This window comes from Cyanistes caeruleus, chromosome 4 (genome assembly GCF_971803275.1).
Source record: "Cyanistes caeruleus chromosome 4, bCyaCae1.hap1.1, whole genome shotgun sequence".
Lineage (NCBI taxonomy): Eukaryota > Metazoa > Chordata > Aves > Passeriformes > Paridae > Cyanistes > Cyanistes caeruleus.
In genome coordinates this window covers 34,070,172-34,095,357 of record NC_141704.1, presented here as the reverse complement: position 1 = coordinate 34,095,357, position 25,186 = coordinate 34,070,172, and the positions used below count along the sequence as shown (strand labels likewise).

The 25,186-nt window shown below is 47.1% G+C and overlaps 2 protein-coding genes across 8 annotated transcripts in view; one reads left to right on the top strand and one right to left on the bottom strand.

Annotated features, from left to right (window-relative positions):
* The window catches only part of SERHL2 (serine hydrolase like 2), a 19,334-nt gene extending 19,050 nt beyond the window's left edge, over window positions 1-284 (bottom strand). The window contains exon 1 of one of the 2 annotated variants that reach the window (XM_086887547.1): window positions 202-284. The gene's annotated coding sequence lies outside the window, so the exon portion shown is untranslated. Of the gene's footprint in view, window positions 1-169 lie in introns of both variants that reach the window. The other variant, XM_086887548.1, reaches the window with a different exon arrangement.
* On the top strand, window positions 4-25,186 carry LOC111934292 (suppressor of cytokine signaling 1-like). 6 transcript variants are annotated; one of them, XM_086887550.1, is made up of 7 exons: window positions 15,278-15,851; window positions 16,434-16,476; window positions 17,113-17,252; window positions 19,764-19,826; window positions 20,040-20,173; window positions 20,374-20,498; window positions 23,577-25,186. In XM_086887550.1, exon 7 carries the CDS (start codon window positions 23,643-23,645, stop codon window positions 24,324-24,326), a length of 684 nt encoding a protein of 227 aa, XP_086743676.1. In that variant the 5' UTR covers window positions 15,278-15,851; window positions 16,434-16,476; window positions 17,113-17,252; window positions 19,764-19,826; window positions 20,040-20,173; window positions 20,374-20,498; window positions 23,577-23,642; the 3' UTR covers window positions 24,327-25,186. The 6 variants fall into 6 exon arrangements, with proteins under 6 accessions (XP_023790067.2, XP_086743677.1, XP_086743679.1 ...); XM_086887551.1 differs by lacking the exons at window positions 15,278-15,851; window positions 16,434-16,476; window positions 17,113-17,252; window positions 19,764-19,826 and adding an exon at window positions 10,062-10,474; XM_086887552.1 differs by lacking the exons at window positions 15,278-15,851; window positions 16,434-16,476; window positions 17,113-17,252; window positions 19,764-19,826 and adding an exon at window positions 10,124-10,474 and having other exon boundaries at window positions 20,099-20,173.

Below are 25,186 nucleotides of genomic sequence, written 5' to 3'. Positions count from 1 at the left end.
GCCGCTACACCCGGGCCTTCGCCTCGGGGCGCCCTGAAGCGCCTGCTCCCGGTCCTGCTCCCGGTCCTGCTCCCGGCTCCAGGGAAGGGCTGTCCGGGGACCGACCCCCGCCCGACGCCGAGAGCAGCCCCCGGAGCGCCACGGCCGACCCAGCCCCGTCTCCCCTCACCTCCCTCCCGTAGCGCCCCGGCCCCCTCCTACCGCTCCGTGCGGCCGGGCCGGCTGAGCAGAGGCGGTGGCAGGGCGGGCCGGGCCGGCTGCACCGCCCCGCTGCCCGCCTCCCTGGGGCGCCCGGCCTCCGCCCCCGCCTCTGTCTGCTTCGGGCTCAGTAAGAAGAACGGGAACTTAGCGATGGGTATGGGGTCTGGAGCTGCGAACAAGCTCCTGGGCATGATGGGAATCTCTGAGGGGTCGAAATCAAGGAGGTATGGCTGCATCCTTGACTACCTCCACAAGACACATTACTGATGATGGAAACTGCCTGTACTGTGGTGACACAGTGTGACATGTTTTAACTGTGACCCAGGAGCTTCATATTGACATCAAACAGGCCCAGTGCTTGACACTAACACTGCACTTCTGTCACTCTTTGATAGAGAGACTCTTCTGAACTCCTAACACTTGCTGAAATCATGTTGCTTCAGGGACAAGAGTCGCCCTCCCATACTGTGACCCATCGCAGTGAACTGACTCTACTACAGGGCCATGCTGCCACAGATACACAGCAGACAGCACTCCCTCAGCCACTCCACTCCTCTTCTGCGAAAACAAACCCCTCTCCGATGGAGAGGTTTCTATACAGTTTGCCTCATGAATTGCCCAAAAAGGTGATGTCCGCACAGACCAAGTTTCAAGGAAGCAAATACCCGAGTATGGCTGCTTGCTGGTACCTCTCATTCTGTCCAGCAGTCAGTCTGCTAGGCCTAATGCGGACCACAGCCATTCCTCTTCAGTCAAGGACTCTGCGGTCAAAGGAGGCAAAGTCAAATCACACTGTGAGCAGGGGGACCCCTTGCTGGAACAGTTGAAGGAAGCAGAATGAATGTATGTTCTTAGGGAATCATTTTTATATTGGTAACTGAAAGCCCTATGCTCAGTTCAGCACATCAGTCTCCTAAATTACACAATATATTTTCAGAACAGCCTAAAAAGCTTGGAAGAAACCAGTGTAGAAGCTTAGAGGTCTATTTCTCTTGCCTAGCTCTGCCTCATCCTGGCAAAATGGGCTCTGCACCACGGCAGTTGAAACGTAACCTTGGACACCCATCACTGAGAAGAAACAGGAGAGCTGTGTAGCTTGCAGCCTCCTCTCCATGTGAGCCATTAGAAAGGAAATCAGAACATGAATTTTTACAGGTTTGCAAAGTGTCCAGAGCCTTGTTTTTTCTTCGGCGTCCATACTGGAGGAGCAGGAAAACAGACTACAAGGACTGAGGAGCCTTGCAGAAGGAGAGAGGCCACAGTAACTTCTACAGCTTCTCTCTTAAACTGTCAGAGGTGGGTGGCTGATTACAAAAGTCAAAAAGCAAGAGACAGCTTGGCAGAACAGATTTGTAAAATGCACTCCATAATAATGATCAATAATCAAATAGCTGCTGCTTCTAACTGAAGGAAGGGCCCTCTTGTGAATTCCTGGAATTACTCCTCAACAAGCCACCAGACGGCACTGTAATTGTTAGGCAGCCTGGCTGCTGCTAGGCTTGTGGTTCTTCAGTCTATGGTATGACTTTTGAGGAAGAGGACCCTGTGCCATGAGAAGTTATGTGGTCTGTTGGCACACACTCCAGTGGTTGGTGGGACAACAGGTCATGGCCAGAAAAATCCATTGCCACTCATGAGCCAGACCCACTTCTATGGAGCAGTGAAATGAGCCCACTGAAGGTGGGCTCATTGTCCAGCCAGCCATGAAAGCCCACCACAGATTATCCCCAGGCCTTGGCTACCACCTGTGCTTGGGGCATGGGGGACTTCACCTCCAGGAATTTGTACCCACCAGCAACATCCTCTGAGAGCTACATGCTGCAGCTGGTTCCACAGAGCTTGTTGCAAGGCAGAAGCTCTGGACACCTTGAAGGTAGGTGGTAGTTACCCAAATTGTTTACCTGTCAGCCCTGACTTCTACCTAGTACCAGTTATTGGGCACAAACCTTGTTTGGGATAATTCTGGGATCTGTAATTAGTCTGTAAATGTTTGCCCTGGTGGTATATGCATCACCATCCCGAGGTCTTGGACACCATACTGGGCTCTCTCCCCTATTCCAGCAGCCAGTAGGATCTGGGCTCTCGTTGCTTTGGGTCACAGAGATTATTCGTGGACTCAGGTGGAAATAATGCGTTCTCTAATGATGTTGGACTCCTATGACCTGCATCCTAAATATCTTCTGGTAAGAGGCTCCATCAGCAGCTGCCTGAAGAGAACAGAAAATTTCCTCACAGAAATGATTTGGAATAGGTGATTTCAGATAGTCCAAGTGGAGAAGATTGCACTGGGATGTGCTCTGTACCCTCCCCTCAGTGGCAGGACTGTCACCCTGTTAGCCAAAGCCAGATTGTTGAGCTCCTCCAGGTCCCTCATACCTTCTCTAGCAATGCTACTCACCCCTCTAAAAGAGCAGCACAACACTTTATAAGACTGCATATCTCCTCCAGCACAGCTTGGAAAACCCCCCAAGGGGAGGGCCCTATGCAGGATTCACAGCAGAATTCGGATGGCTCACAGAATTTATTTGGCCGCATCTACTTCTAGTAAGTGCCACAGGCCACTGCAGTGGGATTGCTGCTCATGGAGGAACAAACTAGACTCTGCCTGGAAAGGTGCTGAGGCCTTGGCTGGGCTGCACTGGAACTGGTGGTAAGAAAGGCTGGTTTTGAATAAAGAACTGTGAGTTACTGTGATATATCCCATGTGCTTAGTAAAAGGTTAATTTAATCACTGTGTCCTTGCAAAGTAGCAGGAGACCTGCAAGGGTGAACACTGGGACATGCAAACTTGTTATGCTCCGCTGACTTGGAACAGCATTGATCAGTTTGTGCTAGCTGCAGATCTGGTGAGGAAACTTTAAGTACAGCAGATTGATTGCTACCAGGGGACAAATTCCCCATAGCTGGTTGGATTCAAGCACTGAAGTACTGACATATTGATCTATTTATGTTGATTTATTAGTAATAATCCTGTACCCCAATTTCTTTTCTGCGGTTATACAAATAAAAATAAAAATAAAAAAGCATGCTATTGCTAGCTTAACTGATTTCTTTCAGAGGATATATAGAGGACACACCTCTATATAAAGCCCCATATTGTGAGCATATGCTGCAATCTATAGTAGACAGGAAAAGCGATCACAGGCAAGCATGTTATCATGCAAGCAGCTCCAACATGCTGGCTCACAGCAGTTAGTTTGAGCTCCGTCTACAAATCTTTCTTGCCTTGGAGATGGTCCCAGGTAGTCTCAAGAGTTTAAATGAGCTCCCCAGGTGGGAAGAGTTGGGGTGGGATATTATCCCATTATCTCTGTGCTCTGCTTAACAGCAACAGACTCATTCAGGTACCTTGTTTGGTGCACTTCTTCTTTGGTTTTCCCTAATTACTTGCTGAATTTAATTTATGTGAATATCTGATTGAAAAAATTGCTTACTTGTTAAGTGCAAAAAAAAATGCTGTGATGGCTTAAATTGGTTTCTCCCCCTTGCTCCAGACCTGTTATGCCCCTCGTTTATTGGCATCATGCTGTAACCAACTGAGCTAAACTCAGTTGTTCCAGAGCTCTCCAGCTGTGCTGAAGGTGGGAGAGACAAAGAGATGCTGGCTCTTTACCCATCACCGTCTGAGGCCAATATGATAATTTAAATGGAAATCTTTGTTTTAAGCCAAGCAATGAGTGGTTGAAAAAGTGGAGTGCATCTACTTCAGGGATTAACCTGCAGCATAATTTGGATAGTGGGGCTGCTGGGGTGTTAAATCATTCCCACATGAGTCGCCACCATTCAGCTGGAAGCAGCCCCAGGCACACACCATGCATCAGGTCCAAGTGGTGCACATTTGTATCACTTTATTTGAAACTAATGAAATAGCTAGAAACATTTATTGCATATAAATTATATATGAGCACCCATCATACAAATAAACTCTTTCCAGTCTCAGCTTTCCATTTCCTCCTCAATCAGAAAGTCTGTTATATTTGGGACAGATTCAGGAGTCTCTGCTGGTTCTCATCCCCTGGGCCTGTTTAGATTAACTTGCGAGGTGAGCTACTCTCTATCTCTCTACAAAACCCATACCCACCTTTACAGCATGAACCTATTTTAATGTATGAAGTGGCAGGGGAAGAAGTTTCTCTCCAGCTCTTGTCCAGACTTAACCATCTTTCACTTGGAAAATCTGGCAGATTCCCTATAGGCTGAAATGAAACAAAATAATAGTGAAAACCATAAGTAATGTGACACTTGTAATTACAGGCCAACCAGTTCCTTGTTGACCTCAGACAGAATAAGGAAATAGCACATACTAGGATCATTTAAAAACAAGGGAAAAGTTCTAGTTAACACTAAGTCTCATGTGTTTATGGAAAAGAATCTATAAAACTACTTGGGAACTTTTGGAGATATAAGTTATAGATTTGGGTTATGGATTTGGCTGACAAACATAAAAGCTGCTGAAGTAATAGCTCTCCAGCAAGGAAACTGATACAGTCTTACACTGTGTTTTGATTTTTAAAATACTGGAATGATACCAAATTAATGCATTTGGTAGTAATCAGACTGAGAATTGATTATATAGCAAGTGACAAAATAGTAAAGTTGACACGAGTGTGTAAGGGGGGTTTTAGAAACAGTCCAGTGGTGAGTTACTCAACCCAACCTACACATTTGATCGGGCAGCACTGTTTGTGGAAGAAGTGACTCTGGTAGAGGACTGACTCACAGCGGAGCAGCAGTTGAGTGTGAGCTCCCAGTGCAGTCAGAAAGGCTAATTCCATTTTCTGATGTATAAGCAGGGAATGAGGAACAGGTGTAATGAGATTATATTGCAGGAGATTATATTGTGTCTGCTAATTCCATGGAGGTGATTACTGGTGTGAAAGAATTCCCAGTTTTGACAGCTATGATTCAATGAGGAAGGGAACAAGTTAGAAAGGCTTCCTGGCAGAGCTTTAAGGCCTGTTAAGGAGTTGGAAGACATTTTATGAGAGAGAAGCATTTAGGACCAACATGATCAAAGCTTTAGTATACCTATGTAGCCTCGCAATTTTGTTCCTCCAATTGTCACACTGCCTAACAATGGCACAAAAAACCCCCAAAAAACAGTCTAGAGATTATAATTTGATAATGGAGAAAGGAGTTAAATACTTCAGTGGTTTACTTAGGGTGCTGGCAGCTTTCCAACCATTGGTAGTTTTTAAATGAAGATGGGATGTTTAACAAAACAACAATGATTAATGTGACAGAGTTCTTTGTCCTGTGATCATCTGGAAAGCAGAGTGGTCTGGAAATTAGTCTACTGCAATAGACACTGCTATCAGATGGTACCAGCCTGTAATGCTTTTGCTACAACCGCTCCCAAAATTATGGTCTGTAGCTATACTCCTTGCATTTTACATTGTTTTACTTCATCTGGAGGCTTGGTTTCCTCAGCTGAGGAAGCCCCTGTTTCTAGGTCCAACAATGACTTAGGACCTTTCTGCTATGGGATCTCTGTCTTGGATTGCTCCTGGCAAACAGCCTCTCCCGGCTGTTTTTGTCTGCTTTGGAAAAATGCCTGAAGTGAGTGAACTCGGTGCCTGTGTCCTGTGAGTGGGGTTCAGCATCACCACCCATCCCAGTGTGGGGGGGACAAATCTGGGAAAGCATGGGCAGGGCTGAGGCTACATGTTCCAGTTGAAGGATTCTGAGCAGGAGGATTTGGGGAAGATTCACCCATTGCAGCCTCCAGTAACATGTCCTGAAAATGTGGGATAACAAGGAGAGGCAACAGACCTCAAGGATACAATGAAATCCTTAACTGAGCTTCCACCTCCATGTCTTTTGGGCAGTAATGGTGGGAGAAGTTACCTGGGGTGATCATGGATTTATGTGGCCAGAGAGCCTCAAGGAGCTCACACCTGAGTCCAGTAATGCAGAAGGCTGGTACCTCATTTCCCCTGTCCCGGATTGTCCTGTACTGCTCCAGGGTGTTTGATTCAGATGTAAGGGAGTGGTTTGCTTTACAGTTATAAAAGACTGCAGCTGCTTAAATCTGACCTAAATACCTTCCAGATTATGCAGCCTGATGCTTTGTTCGAAAACCTAGAAGGTCGCTTTCTGCTGGGTCTTCTTCCGTCAAGTGAAGCAGGGGCATGGGCTGGCAATAAGTGAGAACTCGTGCTGTGCGGCGGCCGTGGGGGAAAGCCGCGGCAGCAGAGGGTGTTGCGAGCTGGCATGAAGGCTCAAAGCCCGCGGTGCGCGGCTGGCTCCGGCTCCCCTCGCTCCATCCATCCCCCGGGACACGCAGCACCTCCGGGCACGGCAGCGCGGCCGCTCCGTGCCGGGGCTGGCAGCCCGCAAGGCGCGGCAGCCGGCTCCCCGCAGCCGCGCTGGGTCACGGCGCTCTGGGCAGCCCCTGTACCTTCGCTTTCCTGGAAAGCAGCTTCTCTTCGTTACTGAGAAGAGCCCCGCTCTGGTAGAGGAAGGAGGGGCCTTGCCACCGCTCCATGCGAAGGGGCCGCTACTTGTGCTAATTTTTCTCATAAGAGTGGAACTAAAGCAAACTGTGCTCGCTCTAAACCACACTGGAGGTGTTTGTTCGGTTTTGTTTGTTTTTGGGTTGGTTTTTTTTGTTGTTGGTTTTTGTTTTTGTTTTTCCTAGAGGGAGCAGAGGAACAGGGCTGGGGGGTTTTTGTGTCTTGGTTTAGTCCTCCTGGCTTTCTCTTTTTGTGGTGTTGGGTTTTTTATCTTCTTCTTAATGCTTTGCTGTTAGCACCTCCTAAAAGGAGACTTTTAGCAAGTTAAGAGAGACCATCTCAAAGGGGCAGGAAAGATCTAAAGGGAAAAACTACCTAAGACTGAATGCAGTCAAACTTTGTATTATTTGCAGTTTGGACTTGCACATCAGGAGATGGTGGCAGTCATTTCCTACTCACCCCACAAGCATCCTTCCATCTGTACAAAATCTCATGCACTACCTGCATTACCTCTCATCCCAGGGTACCCAGTACTCCCCCTTGCTTTCTTCTCTCCCTTTCCTAGCCACTTAACCACCTGGCAGGAATCCCCCAGCTTATGTCTGGGCCACTTGGCCAGCTACACTGTCAGGGCGGTTTCATATCCTACTCACATCCCATCCAGAAAGTCAGTGTCCACACCAGTGGGCACAGCAGGTTTGGGTCTGGCTGGGGGCCCAGTAAGGCACTGAGATCTTGAGCAATAGATCACCTGTGATCTGGAATGGGTGTTCCAGCCCCAGCTGAGCTTCCACACACAGATCTACTAAGCTGAAGGGCAAGTCAGTAGTGGGAAATCTACTGTGTTCACTTATCTTTCCTCCTCTCTGCCTTCCATGTTCTTCTCCTTTGTTTTTTGGGGTTTTTTTTTGGTATCTTTTTTCCTTTCTTCTGCAGATTTTCAGTGTTTCATTATCTCCAGTTCTTTTCCCTCATCATGTTATCCTCTCCCTTCCTCTGAGGCAATGTTTACCTTTTGCTTTCCCAGAAAACTGTCTTTATTCAGTAGTTTGCAATGACCTGCCCCAAAACACCATGCTTCTTCCCTCCCAAACTGACAGGAGTAAATAGGCAGATTGTGGCTCCTTCTACCTTATGCAAGCTGTAAGGAATCTGCATGCTGAGGAGGACTGAAGCTGTTAGGGTGTTACTGGTTCTTGGGCTGCTGGATATCAACATCTTGGGATTTACCAAAGACTTGGAGGTTGCTGAAGAACAAGCAGAGAAATGCCACAAAGTAGAACTATGATCCAAAGGCAGAATGAACTCAGACCCACAGTTCTCAGCAACAGGATTTCAGACAAAACTCTCTGGAAATGGTTCATTCTGTCAGCAGCTCTATCAATTGATGTTTCACATTTAATGTGGTTTAAAGTTTTAGTATCAGGGATAGTGAGGGTATAAAATGAGGGGTAGGATAAAACTTGTAAATCCTAATAACAAATCCTGGCACTTTCTTGGGAGCTATTCCTTGTTATGCTGTCATCAGCATCCTGGGCATCTCAAAAACTGTCTTTAGGATGGATCCAGCTTTCTTCAGAGATGCAGCAGTGGGAGGTGTTAAAATTAGCCTGCCTATATTTTCACTGTCATTACACAAAGCCTTTCTGGTGGGTATCCTTGCACTGAAAGCAGTTGGACAGGGAAAAAAACTCTTCAATCCAGTGGTGAGAGCATGGGAAGTCTCTTGGTTCTAGGGAATTTGCTTGTATTCTTTTTTCCTCAAGAAAACTCACCTAAAGACAGGATTTGTTTTTCATGTTAAACATATCCAGACTTGGTTTCAGGCTCACAGGAAAGAAATGCAGCACTAGCTAAGCCTGTGCATGATGTGGTTGCCTTCTCCTCCTTCATGTCACAGGACACAAGCTATTTCAGCATCCTTGTGTTTTCCACCTATAATGAAGGTACCTCAGAGGTACCTTGATCCTGAACACGTTTTGGACCCTGTGGGTCAAAGCTGAGCTTTGGAAAACTGTGGTCAGTAGTGCCATTGTGACATGTCTCACTGGCTTTTATGGCTGAAGAGGATTGCTGCAATATGCTTCAGCTGTAACTGCTGTCAGGTCACAGTTTCAAGTGGATGAGAGAAATATGAGCAAGACCCAAAGACAATCTTGGAGCAGTGAGGCTGGATGGTAACTTTTCACAGGCAAAGATGAAAAAGAAGCAAAGGTAGAATTAGACCAGGCCATTTAACATTAAGGCAAGGTGGCTGGAAGAGTCTATGAAGTCACCCAATAAATGTTATAAATATCCACAGAGGGAAACAGACTCCCTACTAGGCGACTGTAAAGCAAACCACAGGATATTTTTGAAGCTGCCATCCAAAAGTACAAAGAAAAGTGTGACAAGCCTACTTAAAAACCAAAAATGGAACAGATGAGCACTTCATCCCTGCTGTGATTTAGAGTTCCAGCGGCAGGTCCTCCCACTGAAGCCTCTCTGAAAAAGAATGAAGTGCTTTGCCCAGATTCTTATGAAAGTTCAGAAATTCTTCTGTGGTCAGCAACATCTTCATGCTTGGTTGAAAGAAAAAACAAGAACTGATGTCTCAACATTCAGTGGAGCTTCTGGCAAGGCTGAGGATCAGATTCAGTGGTGTGTTTCTGACTGCTTTATGCTCCCTAGCAATGCCAAGCAGCTGTAAAACTTTCAGTCTGCTGCTCAAGCTGGAATTACGGCTGCTTTGCACTGGTACAGAGCAGCCAGAGCATGTCTGCGTTTGGGGTTTGTATAGAGCTTTTTCAACAGGGCAATCCACCTGGTATGCACACACCAGGTAATGTTCAAAGCATCTAGAGAAAGTATATAGATGAGTGAGAGCTCTGATAACATGATCAAATCACAGCTTCATTACAGGCTAGGCCTTTAAACTGTGAGGTTTGTACTGAATTCCAAAGTTTATTTTTTCTTCTAATACATCTATTCTCTCTGAGCAGTAATATGCTTACAGTATGCACCATGCAGTGCGCTATTTATATTTCATATCATAACGTTTCTCTACATTTGTAATTTTTTACATGATTTCCAGTATTTCCAATATTCCACCAAGGCAAGAGCGTGCGTTTTGGGGTACGATCCTTAAATGCGTATTACCCTGCCACACACGCTGTGCTTCCAGGGTGCCCGGTGTCCTTCTGAGAGCTCCTGCAGTGCCCGAGAGAGAATTCTGGCAGGGAAGGTCGGGGCAGGCTCTCTGATTTCCGCTGGTGTAAAGAGCCCCCTACGTCCCCCCCGTCTCGGCCCTGGACATCGCCCCTTCCCCGGCGCTTGCGAACCCCGACGCCCCAGCCCCGAAGCAGCTGAGGGTGCCTGGGAGGAGGGGCAGAGCCCCGGACCGGCCGCCCCCTCCCCGGGCGACACGTGGCTCCGGCGGGTCCCGGGGCTGGCGGATGCTGCGGTGCCGTCCCGGTGGAGTTCCCTCTGCCACTCCGCGGCGGAGGGGCTTTCACAGCATCTTTTTTTTTTTTTCCCCTTTTTTCCTCTCTCTCCCCGCTATCCGTCCAAGTTTGCTTTTTAAAAAACCCAAACTTTTTCTTCTTCTTTACTTTTTTGTTCCCCTTGCAAGAGCCACGCCGTGGAAAGACGGAGTAGTGGAGGAGGGAGAAACCCCTCCCCTTCCCCTCCTCCGTGGCTCCTTCCTCGGAAAAGAAACATTTGGGGGGTTTCCTCCCCTCCTACCCTTCCCCTCCCTTCTGTGCCGCTCCGCTCCCCGGAGCCGAAGCCGCCGCCGCGGCGCCCGAGGAGGGCCCGGCGGGGCAGCCGCGCCGCCCCCGGTAAGCCGCGCACCGGCCCCTTGGTGAGCGGAGGGGCCGGGGGGGGATGCGGGGAGCGGGGCCGCCTCCGTTTGGCTTCGGGGCGGGAGAGCGGCGGGGGCCGGGCCGGGCAGCGCCGCCGTCTCTCCGGCACTGAGCGCTCGCTCGCACCGGAGGCAGCGCCGCCCGCCCGTGGCCCCGGAGGTGCCGAGAGTAAGTTGTGCTGCGTTAACTGGAAACGGCCTTTCTGGGGGGCGGGCTGCGAGGAGTCTGTCTGTCCGTCTGCCTGTCTGCTCCGATCCCCCCTGGGCTTGCAAGTCTCCGCTGATTTGGCTCCTGGAGGGGTTGGGACCGTCGTTGGGTGGGAAGAAGGAGGGTGTTGGGGCTTGGGGGGCTTTTCCGAGGAGTCGGGGGAGATTTGGGGTGCTGGCATCTCACTGCCGGCCTTGAAGGGAGCCATGTGCTGTAATGGGTTGGTGGCGAGGTGCTGGGAGTAGCCTGGGAGGCTCCATGGGGACTGTCCTGCTGTCAAGGTGTTCTTCACAGCGTCAGGGCAGGGGATGCTTCTTTTAAAGTGAAACCTGCAAATTATGTAATGTCTTAGATGCATCTGTAAGGAAGCAGCCACACAGGTCTGGGTAACTTGGTCTTCCCTTTCACATAAAGCCCTGGAGAAGCGGTGCTCAGGGTGTTACACTTAGCTGGAAAAGGGAGCTGCCTGCCAGAAGTGGAGTTACAGGAAAGTGGGGTGACTGAACCCGGGGTGTACATGCCCGTTTGGGGTTGCCTTGAAAGGCGGAGAAACTCGCCATCCTCCAGACCTGGCACAGTCAGAACGCAGCCTCGCACCTGTCGTTTCTCAGAAGATAAATGCTGCACGCCCATGAAAAGCCTCATCGCAAAGGTTATCGCTAAATCCTCCTTTATGCAATCTGAGTCATGGTGCTCACGCAGGATCCGCTACTCACTTTTTCCCACAAATACACGCGCTGTTACTGAGAATTTTGGAATGGTTACCATGTAAAACCTCAGCTCATGCTACTCTTAGGTTTCGTTTTTTCCCTTTTTTAAAACTTTAGTTTAAATGTCTATTACTTCTTGCTTAGTAGAAGCTTGGAAACAGGATCTGGATGAATCCCAGAGGTATCTGAGAGGAACTCAAGAATGTTAAGTTAATGTCCCTGGCTTTTTTCTTCTCCTGCATGGTGAAGAAGGGGGATGTGGCTTGACCATTGTTCTGGAAAGTTGAGGGTAAAGAGTATTGTTAGCAAGCTGCTATTTAGGACTATGTGGTCCAGACAGTGCCATTTACTAGTTCTAGTCCTTGCAGCTCTCAGAGAATTTAAATTAAAAACCCAGTCACATGTTGACCACACTCAACTCTGTAAAATGGGGTGGAATCAGAAATAACCAGTTTCCTGATGTTTCATTCTCTATTTACTGTGTCCTTAAGAAGGTATACAAGCATATCTTCTTTCTCCAAACAATTGCAACTGCAATTCAGATGCTGTGTGAATGTCAAATGGCCCATTCAGTCACAGCAGGGCAATGGTCATGTGCTTTAAAATCACGTATATGCACAGAAGTTTGTGAGACTGAGGCTGTATTATCACATAATGTTGTTCAAGTTATGGCGACTAAATGTGGCCAGTCGCTGCAGATGAAGCCAAGCTTTGTTTCTGTGTTCATGAGTGATTCTGCTGGGTATGTGATTTAAAACATAGTTGTTGAAGTAAGGATTCTTGTTCCTTCCAGAGGGGAAGGCTCTTGGGCGCAAGCCCGCAGGATTACTGGGATGCCAACCTCCCACACAGGTTCCCATCTTTTCCTGAGTTAAACTGGGATCTGGGCCTTTGTTATTTCTGTACTCCTTGTTAACGTTCTTTATGTTGTATGTCCTTTAATAACCTGCCTTGCTTATTAGTACTTACTTAAATGTACTTACTTATTAGTGGCAACACAGGGATTTTCTGTAAGATTGTGTTGGAAGGCACAGGTAAACTGTCTAGGGTCCCCAAAAATGGACATGGAGGAGCACTGGGAGAGGCTGAGTTTCTTCAGATCTTCCCAGGTGTGTGCCTCTGTCCCACTGTGCCTGCTCAGAGAGGGCCAAATTCAGTTTCCAGATGACAGCTTCAAACATGCAAACAGTGCCTCTTACCCTCCTCAGTCCAGCTGGGATTTCTGTGAAGTTGGTGGTCGGTTTGCGCAAGGATAGAGCTGGGGTTGGGTGGTGTAAATTCTTAATTGCTGTCACCAATACTGTGGTTGCATTGCTGAGAAACAAAGGAGAAAATGTGCCTTCAGAGCTGTATTTTTTCCCTTGTTTCTCTTTTACTCTGTCCCCACTGGAAATGTTTTGCTCTTTTCTCCTAGTGTTTCCCTGTAGCTCCTTGCCACCCATCTGTCCCCATGCCACCTACAGGCTTTTCTGTCCTGGTTTCTCCAGCCTTGGTTTGGTCAGCAGTAAAGAGATAGTGCCAATACTTAAATATGACATCATTTGGGTCGGGTTGATACTGTGGTTAGATTAATAAAAGCTGTGGGGAGGTGGTGTGTTCCTGAGCTGTTATTCCAGGCCACTGCAGACCTCAGCTAGTGATGCTTGCCAAAAGCTCCTAAGAATGGAGAGGAGGGCACATGCATCTCTGTAACTTAAAATGTGGATGGTGTAAGAGCTGAGTAAGCCATACAGGGATGATATCTTTTTAGAGAGTGAAGGTGTTAAGCATGTATGTCATAAGGAGGCATATTTATTTAAAATAATGCAACTAAATGTTACATTAATTAGATCCTTGATTAAGTAGAGGCAGAAGGCAGTTATGATAGCAACCCTTTTTATCCTGTCAGTCTGTTTCATTACAGCCTCCTCTTCTGGTTTGCCTTTGTGCATATCCTGCATCCTGCCTCAGTAAGGTATTTCTTAGCTCACCATTTTGCTGAAATCAGTCTCAACCTTTAAAAAAAAAAAAAAAAAGTGCAGTACTGTTTCATGTAGCAGGATTTGGTAATTTTGTGTTAATGACTGATCAAAATGACGACTTGAATTCTTCTTCCCCCTTGCCCCTCACCAAATGCAAGGTTTCAAGTTAAGATTTAGAAGTGAGAGGTGTAGAAAATCCTACTTTTTAAACTTCTGGAAATCAATGTTTCTGTTCAATAGGTATTTAATAGTGTAAAAATGTAAATTCAGTTTTAGTAGAATGGCAAAATGGTGGTTTGTGTTGTCTTTGGAGACTTCAGAGCTGCCCCTTATTTTCATCCTCTTCAGTGGAGAAATGAAAAGGCCTGTGTGCACTTCACAGGAAATGAATGTCTGATACAGGCTTGCAGGCTGCACATTTCCAAGAACCACTCTCAAGGTATTTTGATAATGCACATTCTCTCTGCCTTCTCCCTTCCTGCTCCTCCTGCACTTTGTATGCTTCTGCTTGTTTGCAAACACATGCAAAGCTGAGGGGAAGAATCGAACCGTGCCACTATTAAGTTTGCAGATGGGCTTCTTTGCTTATAGCTTTATACTGGAGCAGTGGCTGACAAAATTGGGTTAAACTGGCAGCATTCAGTTGCCTTTGTTGCAGAAGGCTTTTGTCCTTTCCCTCACTCCCTGCAAATGCTGAAGAAAAAATTTGACTTCGGATTGTGACTTGTGCAACAAGGGAGTTTTTTGTGTGTATGTGATTCTGCAGTTCAGAAACAGTTTGGATATACTTTCATACTTCCTCAGTAGCAAAGTTTATTTGGAAACTTAGGCTAAAGCTAAGAAAATTTCTATGACTTTTAGCAGTTGGAAAATGCGAGAGATCTGCAGTCTGAACTTTGTAGCTAGGCTTCTGCACATCCTGCTGAAGATGCCTTGCTGAAGCTAAGGGGGTTCAGTGTAAGTTTGCCTCAGTTGGCACACTAGTGGTGATGAGCACAGGTTTGATTGTGCAGGAGTGGTTTGTTTATGCTTTTTGACAGACCAGCAGCGTTGTTCTTTATCCATATTTTAGTTCTTCCTTGTTTTCTGGTGAGATTTTGTGGTGTGGAAGGAGGGAAGTCAGAGCTGTAGAAACATTTACTGCTTTAGTAGTAAACACTTGAAACCTGCAGTTTGTGTACAGTGCACACTGATATTCAAGTCAGCACATCCAAAGAAAAGGTGCTGTTCTTTTTAGTCATTAAAGAATGAGAAAAACCTGGACAGAGCTATTTTAACTCTGCAGCAGGTCCATAGCTGATTCCTCATATTGACTTCTTATACCCTTTTTTACTACTTCAGTTTTGCACAAAGGGCATTTATGCCTTGTGCTGGGCTTCTCTTAGTGTTATGTCAGGTTTAAATGGTTAAGAGGTGTCTTAAAAAAGTGTTGATAAAAACCCCAGCCCTTTGCTGCTGGATTCCTCTGCCTAAGGTCTGCTAAAGCATGACATGACAGAAACAAAGCAAAGACATTTGAGAGAGAAGAGAAATGAGATTCCTCAGATCAGTTCTCTCACTTTCCCCCACTCTATATGATTGGAGTTTTTCCTTTTATGAGTTTTAAAATTACTTACTTTTCAATCTTGGTCACCTTTGAACTTCCTCTCATCTGGTTTTCTGAAAAAATACAAAAAGAATGTCCTCATTGTACTGTATCTTTCTCTGGCATCCTCTTGTGTATATACCTGCTCTCTAAACTGAGCGTGAAATTTCTCCAGTCTCTCTCTGTACAGTGATGTGTTGCTTCTTCTTACCCATCTTTAGGCCTATCCTCTTAGTCTCAGCTCTATTATGTTTTTATTTCAGGTGACTGGAACAGACTGTATTCTCTCAGATAGTGACATTAGTGGTATGTTCCCACCCATCCATTTTGCACCCTCCCACTCCCACTTGCTTCTTGGTTTTTAAATGACTGCTTTTGCATTCGGAACTGGAGCTTTCCTTAATGAACCCTCAGCACTGTTACTCGGCTCATTGGTCAGCTGCACCACTTAATTTATTGCTCTTGAAAATACAGACCCAGCTGGTTTTCCTACAGGCCTGTGTGCATTTGCATGTGTCAGGACAGAGTCTTGCCTGACCTCCTGCTGCTTTCCTGCTGATGAATTTTGAATGACCTCTGACTTTTCTGTCCTGCAGAGTGATTTTGTCACTGTTTACCCTGGGAAGGCGATGGAGAGGCCTTGCTACGTTTTGAGTTGGCTGCCTAGATTTAAGTAACATGAGGCTGTAAGCTGCCTGCTCGGGGGGCAAGGTTAGGCCCTGGGGGTTTGAGGTGTTGTGAGTAGTGAGAGCTTGAAGACAGGGAGAGGCAGTTCTAGGAAGATGCCTGGGTCAACATGTGAGTTTGCACAGTGAGGGGGAGGAGCTGCTTGCATAAGAGATTGGGGAGCCTTTGGGCTGCTTGTACCCACCGGCCTGTTGAGGAGTGAGGTAGGATGCTCTGCAAAGTGGGCTCAGTCGAACAAGGGGGAAGATGCAGTGGGTGGGAGGGTGGCAGAGAGGTGACTAGATGTGCAGGGGCTGAAATGCCTTGGTTTCTTCCAGCCACCCCTCTTCTACGTCCCATTCACCCTGTGGCATGACTGCTCCACATCTTCTGCCCATCTGCTGTACAGGTCCTGGCGTGCTGCTGGCTCTTTAGCTTGTGTACTGTGTCTCACTTTTTGACTTGCTTTGGGAAGCACAAAATGTGTCCTGTCATCTGTTGCTTCTTCAGGTGCCGTCTGCCTGGTGGGGAACTCTGTCTGGGGGTTGGCTCTCCCCCACACCAGGTAGCCTTGTGCTGCTCCTGCCCCGGCAGCATATGTCAAAAAAAGTTCCTTCCAATGCTTGCAGGCCTCTGGCAATTGCTAGTGCAGCTGATTTGATTGAGAGAACACCTCTCTTTGTATCTTGACCACTCATTTCCAATTCAAAATCTTTGGGTACAGTCCACCATACCCAACTGTCTTTCTGCTTTAATGTCACTTTTCCCCATCTCTTCTGATCAAGCACCCTCTTTTCTCCTTTCAGGTTAATCAGCATTAAATACTGGGGAATCTCCTCAACATCCCGTGTAAGAAAAAAGTAGTACCTGCTTGCTTGTGTCTCTTTTCTGCAGTGTCCCTGTCCCCACTAGCTGGTATCCCGCTCAACTAAATGATTCCCCAGAGGGTTTCTGTTTCTGATAAACTGAAAATGCCATATGTTTTCTGGGTTTTGTTTAGTTTATCTTGGCCACCTACTGTCCCAGTTTCATGACAGGCATCCTCATATAAATTTGTTCCCTACTGTCAATAATTTATATTCCTTTGTATTGGCTCCTCCAGGATTATTTTTTCATCTTCTGAAGGATTATTGAGGTTACAGAGAGATTTGAGTAGGGACTGTGGTTTTGTAGTGTGTGTGTTTGATGTCTATGATCCACAACAGAAGCCCTTGCAAGCTGTTGCGCCTACAGATGTTACCTGCAGTGTGACCTGTGTTGTCCCCCAAGCCTGTCCTCTGTGCTGTCATTTGTGGGAGGTCTGCATGCTCTGTCACTTTAGATTTCCTAAATAACCTTGCATGACTAAATTTTTTTATTATTTTATTCTTTTTACTTTGGACTCTCAGGACTAGTTTCTTTATTTTGTGTGTTGGAAATCCCCCACTATAAAACTTAGTGTTGTGGTGTGTCTGTGCTTTCTGACCCTTGCCCTTTCCTCTGAAGGCACAGTAACTGGTGCTGCGTAATGGCCCCTCACATCGTTTGAAGCTGGTCCTTCTGAAGAGTCAAGGCAGGGTGTTTCCCTTGTTCCCCTGTGCTCATGTTGGTTAATCATCTGGGACTCCTCTAGCAGCGTAGTTCTGGTAAGGATACTGAACCAGTTTTAGCTGCAGACACTGCTCATTTCTCAGAGTTAGCTGCTTCTTTGAATTCTTTTCCTGCTTAATGTGATGGTTTTGATAAAAAGCCATGGTCCTCACAGGGACCACTGATGGCCTTTGTGTCTCAGGATTTCCTCATTTCCTCTAACAGAGTTGTGGAACAAAGTCAGTTTAGTAGAGAGAGGCAGAGGAAATGTACCTGTGCTGCTGGTCTGGGGGTGAGGGGAGCTGGTAATGCTGAGGAGCCAATATGGGTTAGAGGCAGCCCTGGGCATTGCTGCCCCCTTCCCACTGGTCCCCCTCTCTGCAGAGAGGTGGAACAGAGCATTTCATGTAGGAAGACATGAGGGACTGCTGTTATCTTGGCTTCTTTCTTCTTCCTCCTTGTGCCCTCTGCCTGTCTCCTTGTATCTGCCCCCAAACTGGGGAGAGCTCCAGCCACCTTTCCGGAGGGGCTGCTTCCTGAGCCGGAGTGTGGTGTGGAGGATCGGCAAGGCAGCAGCACAGACTCTGTGTTCCCTGGCCAAGCACAGGGCTGAAGTTTTGTGTAGCTGTGCAGCACTGACACTCACAGGAATGGCTGCTTGCTGTGAAACTGCAAAGGTCAGGAGCAACACAACTGGGCTTCCCTCACTTACCAAAAATGCTGTTGGCCAGAGGCAAGCAACAACTCTCTTTGCTTAAGCCATAGCAGGATAGGCTCAGCTGCAGCTTTGGAACTTAGTAGTAACTCCTCCTGATTTTATTTTTTTTTTTCCTTCTTGTTTCCCCAGTTACAGAAGAAGGCAGAAATAATTCAGTCTCCAGTAGAAGATGTCTTTGGCAGAAGTTAGATGATAGTTTTGGTAGTTTTACTTGCTATGGAGTAAGTTGTAGTTGCTTGTGGCTACTGCAGAGCAGCCGCTGAGTTCAGGGAAGTGATGAGGCTTTTCTGTTATTCTGAAATGGCAGGATTACAGTTTCACACTAGGCTCTTTTATTTGAAAGTATTTCTGAAAGTGCATAGTATTTCCAAGGTTTGGGGAGGGGACCCTAAAAATGTATGTCTTCCTTCTAGCTTCTTTAATTAGCCCAGCAAAGTTTTTCCTTTAAACTGCCACCTTGTTGGGTTTTTCTTAACATGTGTCGGGGGAAAAACCGAAGTGCTTGCAGACCTCCCTGCCTTGATGAGTATTTGGCACACATTACACTGTCTTGTTGATTTTCTTGGAGTAAAAACCTTTTTGCCCCTGTCAGCAAAATGCCATATTAATTCAGAAAACACGCGTCATAGAAAAATATGTTAAGAAGTACCAAACATTAATATCAAATTCATGCAAAGTTATTTGTGGGTTTTGAGGTATGTTCTCCAGACCCAAAATGTTGGGAGGTGTTTGATAAGACAAGTCTTCTTGCAAGGTGTCCAGCTGCTGATTCCCAGAGCCTGCATGCAGGATCTTCCTGCCCTGTGTCTCTACAGGGCAAAGTAGGAACTGCCAGTTCCAGTAGGAACACACACGGTGTGTGTGCTGCCTCAGCTTACTTTATTAAATATTGCATCCTTGGATGCTGGTTGTATAGGGAAATGCAGTTCTGGTCTGGGGTATGTATGTGTGGTGTGGTTTGGGTTTTTTCCCACATATTCTCTCAAGTATCAGACCTAATGGCAGCCTCACATCAAACTGCCATGGCATAAAAGATAGAGGGAACTGCAATGTTTCCGAGGCGTGCTTTGTGCTGGAGAAATTGGCTGTGGTCAACATTGGTCCTCTTGGCTGAGCTGGGCCACATTCCTCCTCTAACCACAGCTCCTTCTGTTCTCTTTGGCTCGTCTGTCTGTGCATCTCCTTTCCCTTCCCTCTCTGTGATCCCTTTCTGGATCAGCCCAAGTCACCTTGGCTGTGGCAGCGTGCTCATAGCAAGGGTCTTCGGTGTGACCACGCATCGTGGCGGTGACGGCGCGATTCAAATCTATGCCAGTGTGTGGCAGGCGGTGGCAGCCTGGGAACCAGGCTGTCCTACCATTAAACCCCAGTGCTGCATGCTTGGCTTTTACCAGGGAGGTTTCTTCCAGCCCTTTGCTCAAGCTTTCCTTTGAAACATCCTTCCCAGCCACAAATCAGTAGGCAGTGCATTTCTGTGGGATGCAGACGTGCAAACAAGAGATGTCTGCTCCAGCTCTGCTGCCTGGAGTAGGGATGCTGTGGTGAGGGCTTGCAGGGTGCCTTAGGGAGAGCTTTTCCTAATTATCCCAGTCTCCATCTAACTGCTCTGGGAACTGCAGAGTTGATATCTGGGAGATGTCAAAGCCAAGTGGAGTGGTAATGGGAAAGTGTAATCATGGGATTGACTGTGATTTTTTTGCTGTCTGCAAGTCAGTGTAGCTTGTGGGCTGTGTGCCCAGTATGGACTGGGCTGGGAAAGATGCAGAGAAGTCATGTTACATGGGTACCAGTGAAGCTGTGCAGGGACTGCCTCTGAAAGGCATGCAGAAAGCTGGGATTGTTTTTTCAGCTTGCTGGATGGATCCACTGACAGACATATGATTCCACATGTGGTGGTCTGCTGCTCCACCAGGTCAGTGGGCTTACTTTTCCATCTGTGAGGTGAGAAGGAAAAGTCTTGAGAGCTGGGGAAGCAGGGCAGAAGAGTGTGGGCCAGAATGTTTTGGGTCACAATTAGGATAACTCAGCAGTGAATGGATACCTCCGTGGTGTCAAATTTAAGATACTCTAAATGTTGTGTTTTCTATTAAGCACAAGTTAGGACTTTGCTGTTCTGAATCCTTAGGTTTATTCCTGTTGCCATTTTCTCTTAACATTTGGTTTTATGGTTCCGGATTCCGGAAGACGATGGCTTTATGGTCTTTACATTTGTCCTTGGGCCACCTGTGAGCTGCCTGGACCTAATCAGCTCATGGCTTTGTAAGTAGCAATAGTAATAACAGCAATAATCTGCTGTCTCTGTTGCTATCTGAAGTGCTGTATATGTGTTTCTACAGTAACACAGATCAAAGAGATAAAGACAAATAACCTGTCCCCAGATTTGTTGTATTTTAGATCCACATTACAGCAAAGTAATGGGCTTAGTCACCTGCTTGATGGACGTCTCTTTCTTTTCAAAGGATGGATTTTCTCTTAAGTAAAGTCGTGCAAAAACTGGGAAGTGCAGCATCAGAACTTTTCAATTTGGACCACTTCCAGTCCTGACATCCAGAAACTCATCCCTATGGGTGGCAAAGACAAAGAGGTAAGCTTTTTCAAGTATCCTGGGAGAACAGAGCGAGGATGCATCATAGCTGAGTACTTGAGGCTGATGTTGAACATGCCAGATTTGTCAAGCCCCAGGGTGCAGGGTTGGCTTGGCTGACACCACACGCTGTGTACAGTCCCCTGGTTCACTGGAATTGTCTCCTTATATAAAATACGCTGCCTTGCCTGGGCTGTGAGTGTGGAGGAAAGCAGAATGCCCTGTGTCAAGAACACTTACTTTGAAAAGCTCTTGAACTTGCACTAAATCAGAAAGTCTGAGGAAACTTATCCAGCCTTTTAATTAGCAGGATCCCAGCTTTTTAGGGTATGTTGCTTTGGCTGCAAGCATTGTTCTGACTTGCAGTAGGGAGGTATTAACTTGTTCAGGCGTTGGGGTTTTTTGGGTTTTTTTGGAGGGGAGAAGAGGGAAAGCAAATCGTAGTGTGACAAGTCAGCAGAACTAATTATGCATGTGTGTTTTATTACACCCCTGGCTTGGTTTATTCCTAATCCTGGTTCTGCATGTCCTCCTTGATGTGGGAGGCCATGTATGCCTAGGACCTGTTGACCCATTAAAAGTGAACCTTAAAGGTGGTATTAAGAAGCACTTCTAGGGCTAATATTACTGTAACTAATGCTGTGCTGTAGGCCAGGCACTTATCTCTTGGAAATGGGTCACTGAAGCTAAACAAATTCCCCCCATCTGAGGTTCTGACCTACATGTAGATTTCAAACCAAGTGAACAAATTGTCAAGGTGCTATTTTTGCATTTACTTTGAATTTGAAATGACAGTCTCAGTTCTTAGTCAGTCAGATTTCTAGTAGCAGTGGATTTTTCTTAAAGGACTTGGGTGAGTGACTCAAGGTTGAAAACTGGGACAAACCGGTTTGGGGTTTTTTTTCTGTCAAATAGTATCTGCAGCCTTAAAGAAATTATATATTTGTTGTTATTTTTAAAACCAGCTTGGAAATGAAAGACAGCTGTCTGCTTCTGTTTTCATGCTTGAATTAAATTTCCAACCTTGACCTGTGAAATTGGCAAAGTTTCCATTTGGACCCAAGAGAAGTTGCTGTTTAGGAAAGTTATTTATCACTCCTTTTGAAGCTGTAGCCACAGCCCTGGAGGCACCTGGCATATAACCTTTGTTTCCTATAAGAGCTAATGTCAGAGTGCGTTATAGCCTCCTCACCCAGCAAAGAGGAGAGGGACAGAGATGCTGCAACTCCTTGTGGTGCCTTCTATGCTGAGTTTTTGGTGGTGATAGATGACCCTTGTTGCTGTAGTGGTAACTGTGTTTGTTTGCATCCTACTCATTAAATCACCCTCACCTAAGATTTCTTCTGACTTGCTGAATGGTCTGAGCAGCTTTCAAGTGCTGCCTTTTCTTTTTTTTTTCTTTTTCTTTTTTCTTTAATGGAAAAGAGAAAAACCCATCTTGATTAACTCCTTCCTACCCCTCCCACCTTTCTCTAAGCATGGAATTTCCCTCCTACTATGAAACTACCTAGAGGGCAGGATCAACAGCATTCAGAACTGTACCAGGGACATTAGCGACTTGTGGACTGCAAATCACAGGTCTATAAGCTGGATAAGCTTCCCAGGCTGCTCTTGGAAAGGATGCTTATGGCTCCATATATGGAACGTGCCTGGCAGCTACATGATTGGTATTACTGTTGTATATTGAGAGAGATGTTAGACTAGAAAATATGTCTGCAGTAAGGCATTGCCAGGCGCATGCCTGCTCTCCCTAACTACTGTGCCCGTGTGAAGGAAAGTTGTTTGTCCTCTCCCAGGGTGCAGAGTGTGCATGGCCACCCAGCTGGCACCAGCACCAAAAGGAATGTGAGGCTTTTGAATTGCTGGCAAAGGGTGTGAGATAGAGGACCTTTGCAAGGAGCTATGCTTAACATAAAGTTCTCCCTGCAGTGCAAGCCCAGCGCAGGTCCCTGCGCATTCCCTGTGGGGCTGTCTGCCTGATAAAAGCCCTGATGCTCTGGCAAGTCTGTGGTGGGGGGAGACTGCTGGAGATGAAGTGTGTCTCTTCCTCTGCTGCAGGCTGTGCCAGCACTCTGTTCTGCTCCAAGCATGGCTGTGCTGTGAGTGAGTATGACTGGGTTAATGGAGTATGTCAAGGGAGCGAGGGCAGCATTTGGCAGCGAGCTACTGACTTGTCAGGCCTGGGGAAGTGGTATGTTACAGATCAGCTTCTCACACAGAATGAGCCTCTGGCTTAGGGCTGTGGTTTTTTTTTTTGTGCTTATACAGACACACACATTTAGAATACGTATTTTTTTATATATATAATTGAAGTGACTTGGATGGCTGATGGCAACACTGGGTTCAGAAATTTGCATTTCTGAAAACAGCCTGGTGATAACATAAGGTGCAGGAGATGAGCAGGGTCATGACAGTACATTAGAGGATGGTGACTGGGAGAGGGCAGCATTGTCTGCAGGCAGAGGGTGTTGCCCTTCTGGAAGAAATGAAGAAGTTAAGAGTCTGGAAGGGCATCAGCAATGTCTGGTACCAGTGTTAAGTGAACTCATTCATGGTAGTCTTCTGCTTTTACCAAGTCCTGTTGTCAATGTTTTTGTTGAAGAAATGGTTGGAGAAGTGTGAGAAACCTTTCTACCTTTCACTTTCACAAAGTAAATTATACTTTCCTGCTTCTCCTGCTTTAGGAAATATTTCCCTTTTGATTTGTGGTGTCATTTCACCTTTCCAATCTCAAGGTCACTGTGAAGAGTCCCAAACATCCAATAGAGGGAAATCTTGAAATGCTGAGATCTGCTGGGTTCAAACTAGCCTGCTGGAGGGTGTGCAGGAGCCCCTGGCTGTGAATCACAGAAACCCAATGGATGCAGAGCTCTGTAAAGTGCCGTGTTGTGCCGGTGGGGACCCAGCTGGAGCCCCTGCCATAGACATATCCTTGGTTGTCCCCACAGTTGGGGTTGGTGACATGCAGTAGCTCTTTGGTACTCTCTTTGGTACTCTGCTGGTCTTTCTCCCTTGGGAAGTGTCTTGCCCAGGTTGAAGAAGGTATTGGGTTTGCCTCACTCTCCTTCTGTCCCGCAGGCTGGATGCAAAGGAGGAAGCATGGTAAAGGCAGCATCTTTCCAGGATTCATGGGCTCTTTGAGAGATGATCAGAGGGAGGCCAGATGATCTGCACAACACACACACCACTGTTTCTCGTCTGCAAAGGCAGCATCGCAGCGTTCTCCCCAGCCCAGCACCACCCGGCTTGCCCGATCGTTTCCGGATGTTTCGCAGCTGCGAGTGGGAAGTCCTGGAGCGATCCCTCAATATCCTCCAGGCCAGTGACTTCTACTGGGGCCCCCTGTCTGTGGGGGAGGCTCACGCCAAGCTCCAGCGGGAGCCTGTAGGCACCTACTTGGTGCGGGACAGCTCGCAGGGGAACTGCTTGTTCAGCCTGAGCGTGCGGATGCCCACGGGCCCCGTCAGCCTTCGAATCTCTTTTCAGGAGGGCTATTTCCGCCTCAAGAACTGGTTTTCAGACTGTGTGGTCCAGCTGCTGGAGCTGGTGGTGGCGGGGACCCGGAACAACCCCTTGCACTTTGATGAGATGGGGGGAACTCCCCTGGTCTTCTCTGAGCCCTTGTGCCGGAGCCGCCGGACAGTGCCCACGCTGCGAGAATTGTGCTGCCGGAGCCTCCCTGCTGGTGCCGTGACGGAGGGCAGAGCAGGGCTAGGGGGCTCCCTGGGGATGTGTCTGAGGGAAGAGGTGTTCTCACCCCTGGACAGAAGGGGAGGGTCAGAGGGGAGTGATGGCCCCAGCCCCTCTCTGTCCTGGGCTGGGAGATGATGCCATGCATATGGGAGATGAAGCGAGATGCCTCTTTTATGGCTGCGCTGGTGGGATATGTGCCACACCAGTGGGGCAGGACTGGCTGCTGGGAGAGAAAGGGGGAGGGCAGAGGGACTAGAGCTTGAACCCAGTGGCTGTGACAGATGAGTCCTCATACATACACAGTGAGCGTGACTTTCCCCAGACATGCCTGGGGTAAAGCCAGACTCGAAGAGCAGGCATTTCCACTGCCACCAAGTCTTGCTCTTTGCTCCATTTATAACTTAAAAGCTTCAGGAAAAGGTGAATTGCCTGTCCTCCCAGGTCAGCCCTATGTTCTCTTCAACCCCTAAGTGCTTGAGCTCATTTCTGCCTCAAAACTACCCTTGTGGAGTGCAGCTGAGTCCAGTCCCACAGCAGTGCAGCTTGGATATCGATGGGCATGACCCTTGTGCTGACCCACCGAGCTGTGGTGGAGCAAGAGCACATTTCACTTCTTGCAGCACAAATGTGATGCCTGTTACTTCAGAGGCCGGTGTCGGGCACAAAGTGAAACCATTGCAGCCGTGTACGATACATGCAGCTTCACTGGCTTTTGCATTGCTTCATTTGATTGGATTTTTGAGAGTGAAGATGGGTTATGCTGTACTTAAGGGCATGGCATTCCTGCAGAGATAACCCTGATCTGGAGAGTTGTATCTGCCCTGGGAGGGTGTGAAGAGATGATATCCTGCACCCTTTCTTAAGCTCATCTGATAGTGTGCTGCTGCCATCTGTCGAGCATCAGAAGATGTTTTGGTTTTGCCTCTGAAAAGGCAAGGAATGTTTTATATAAAACTTCTAAAATTTTAATAAAATTTTTATATTGATTTTTAAAA

Excerpts from the sequence above, each read along its gene's own strand:
- LOC111934292 (XM_023934299.2), top strand. The coding sequence starts at position 23,643 with ATGATCAGAGGGAGGCCAGATGATCTGCACAACACACACACCACTGTT.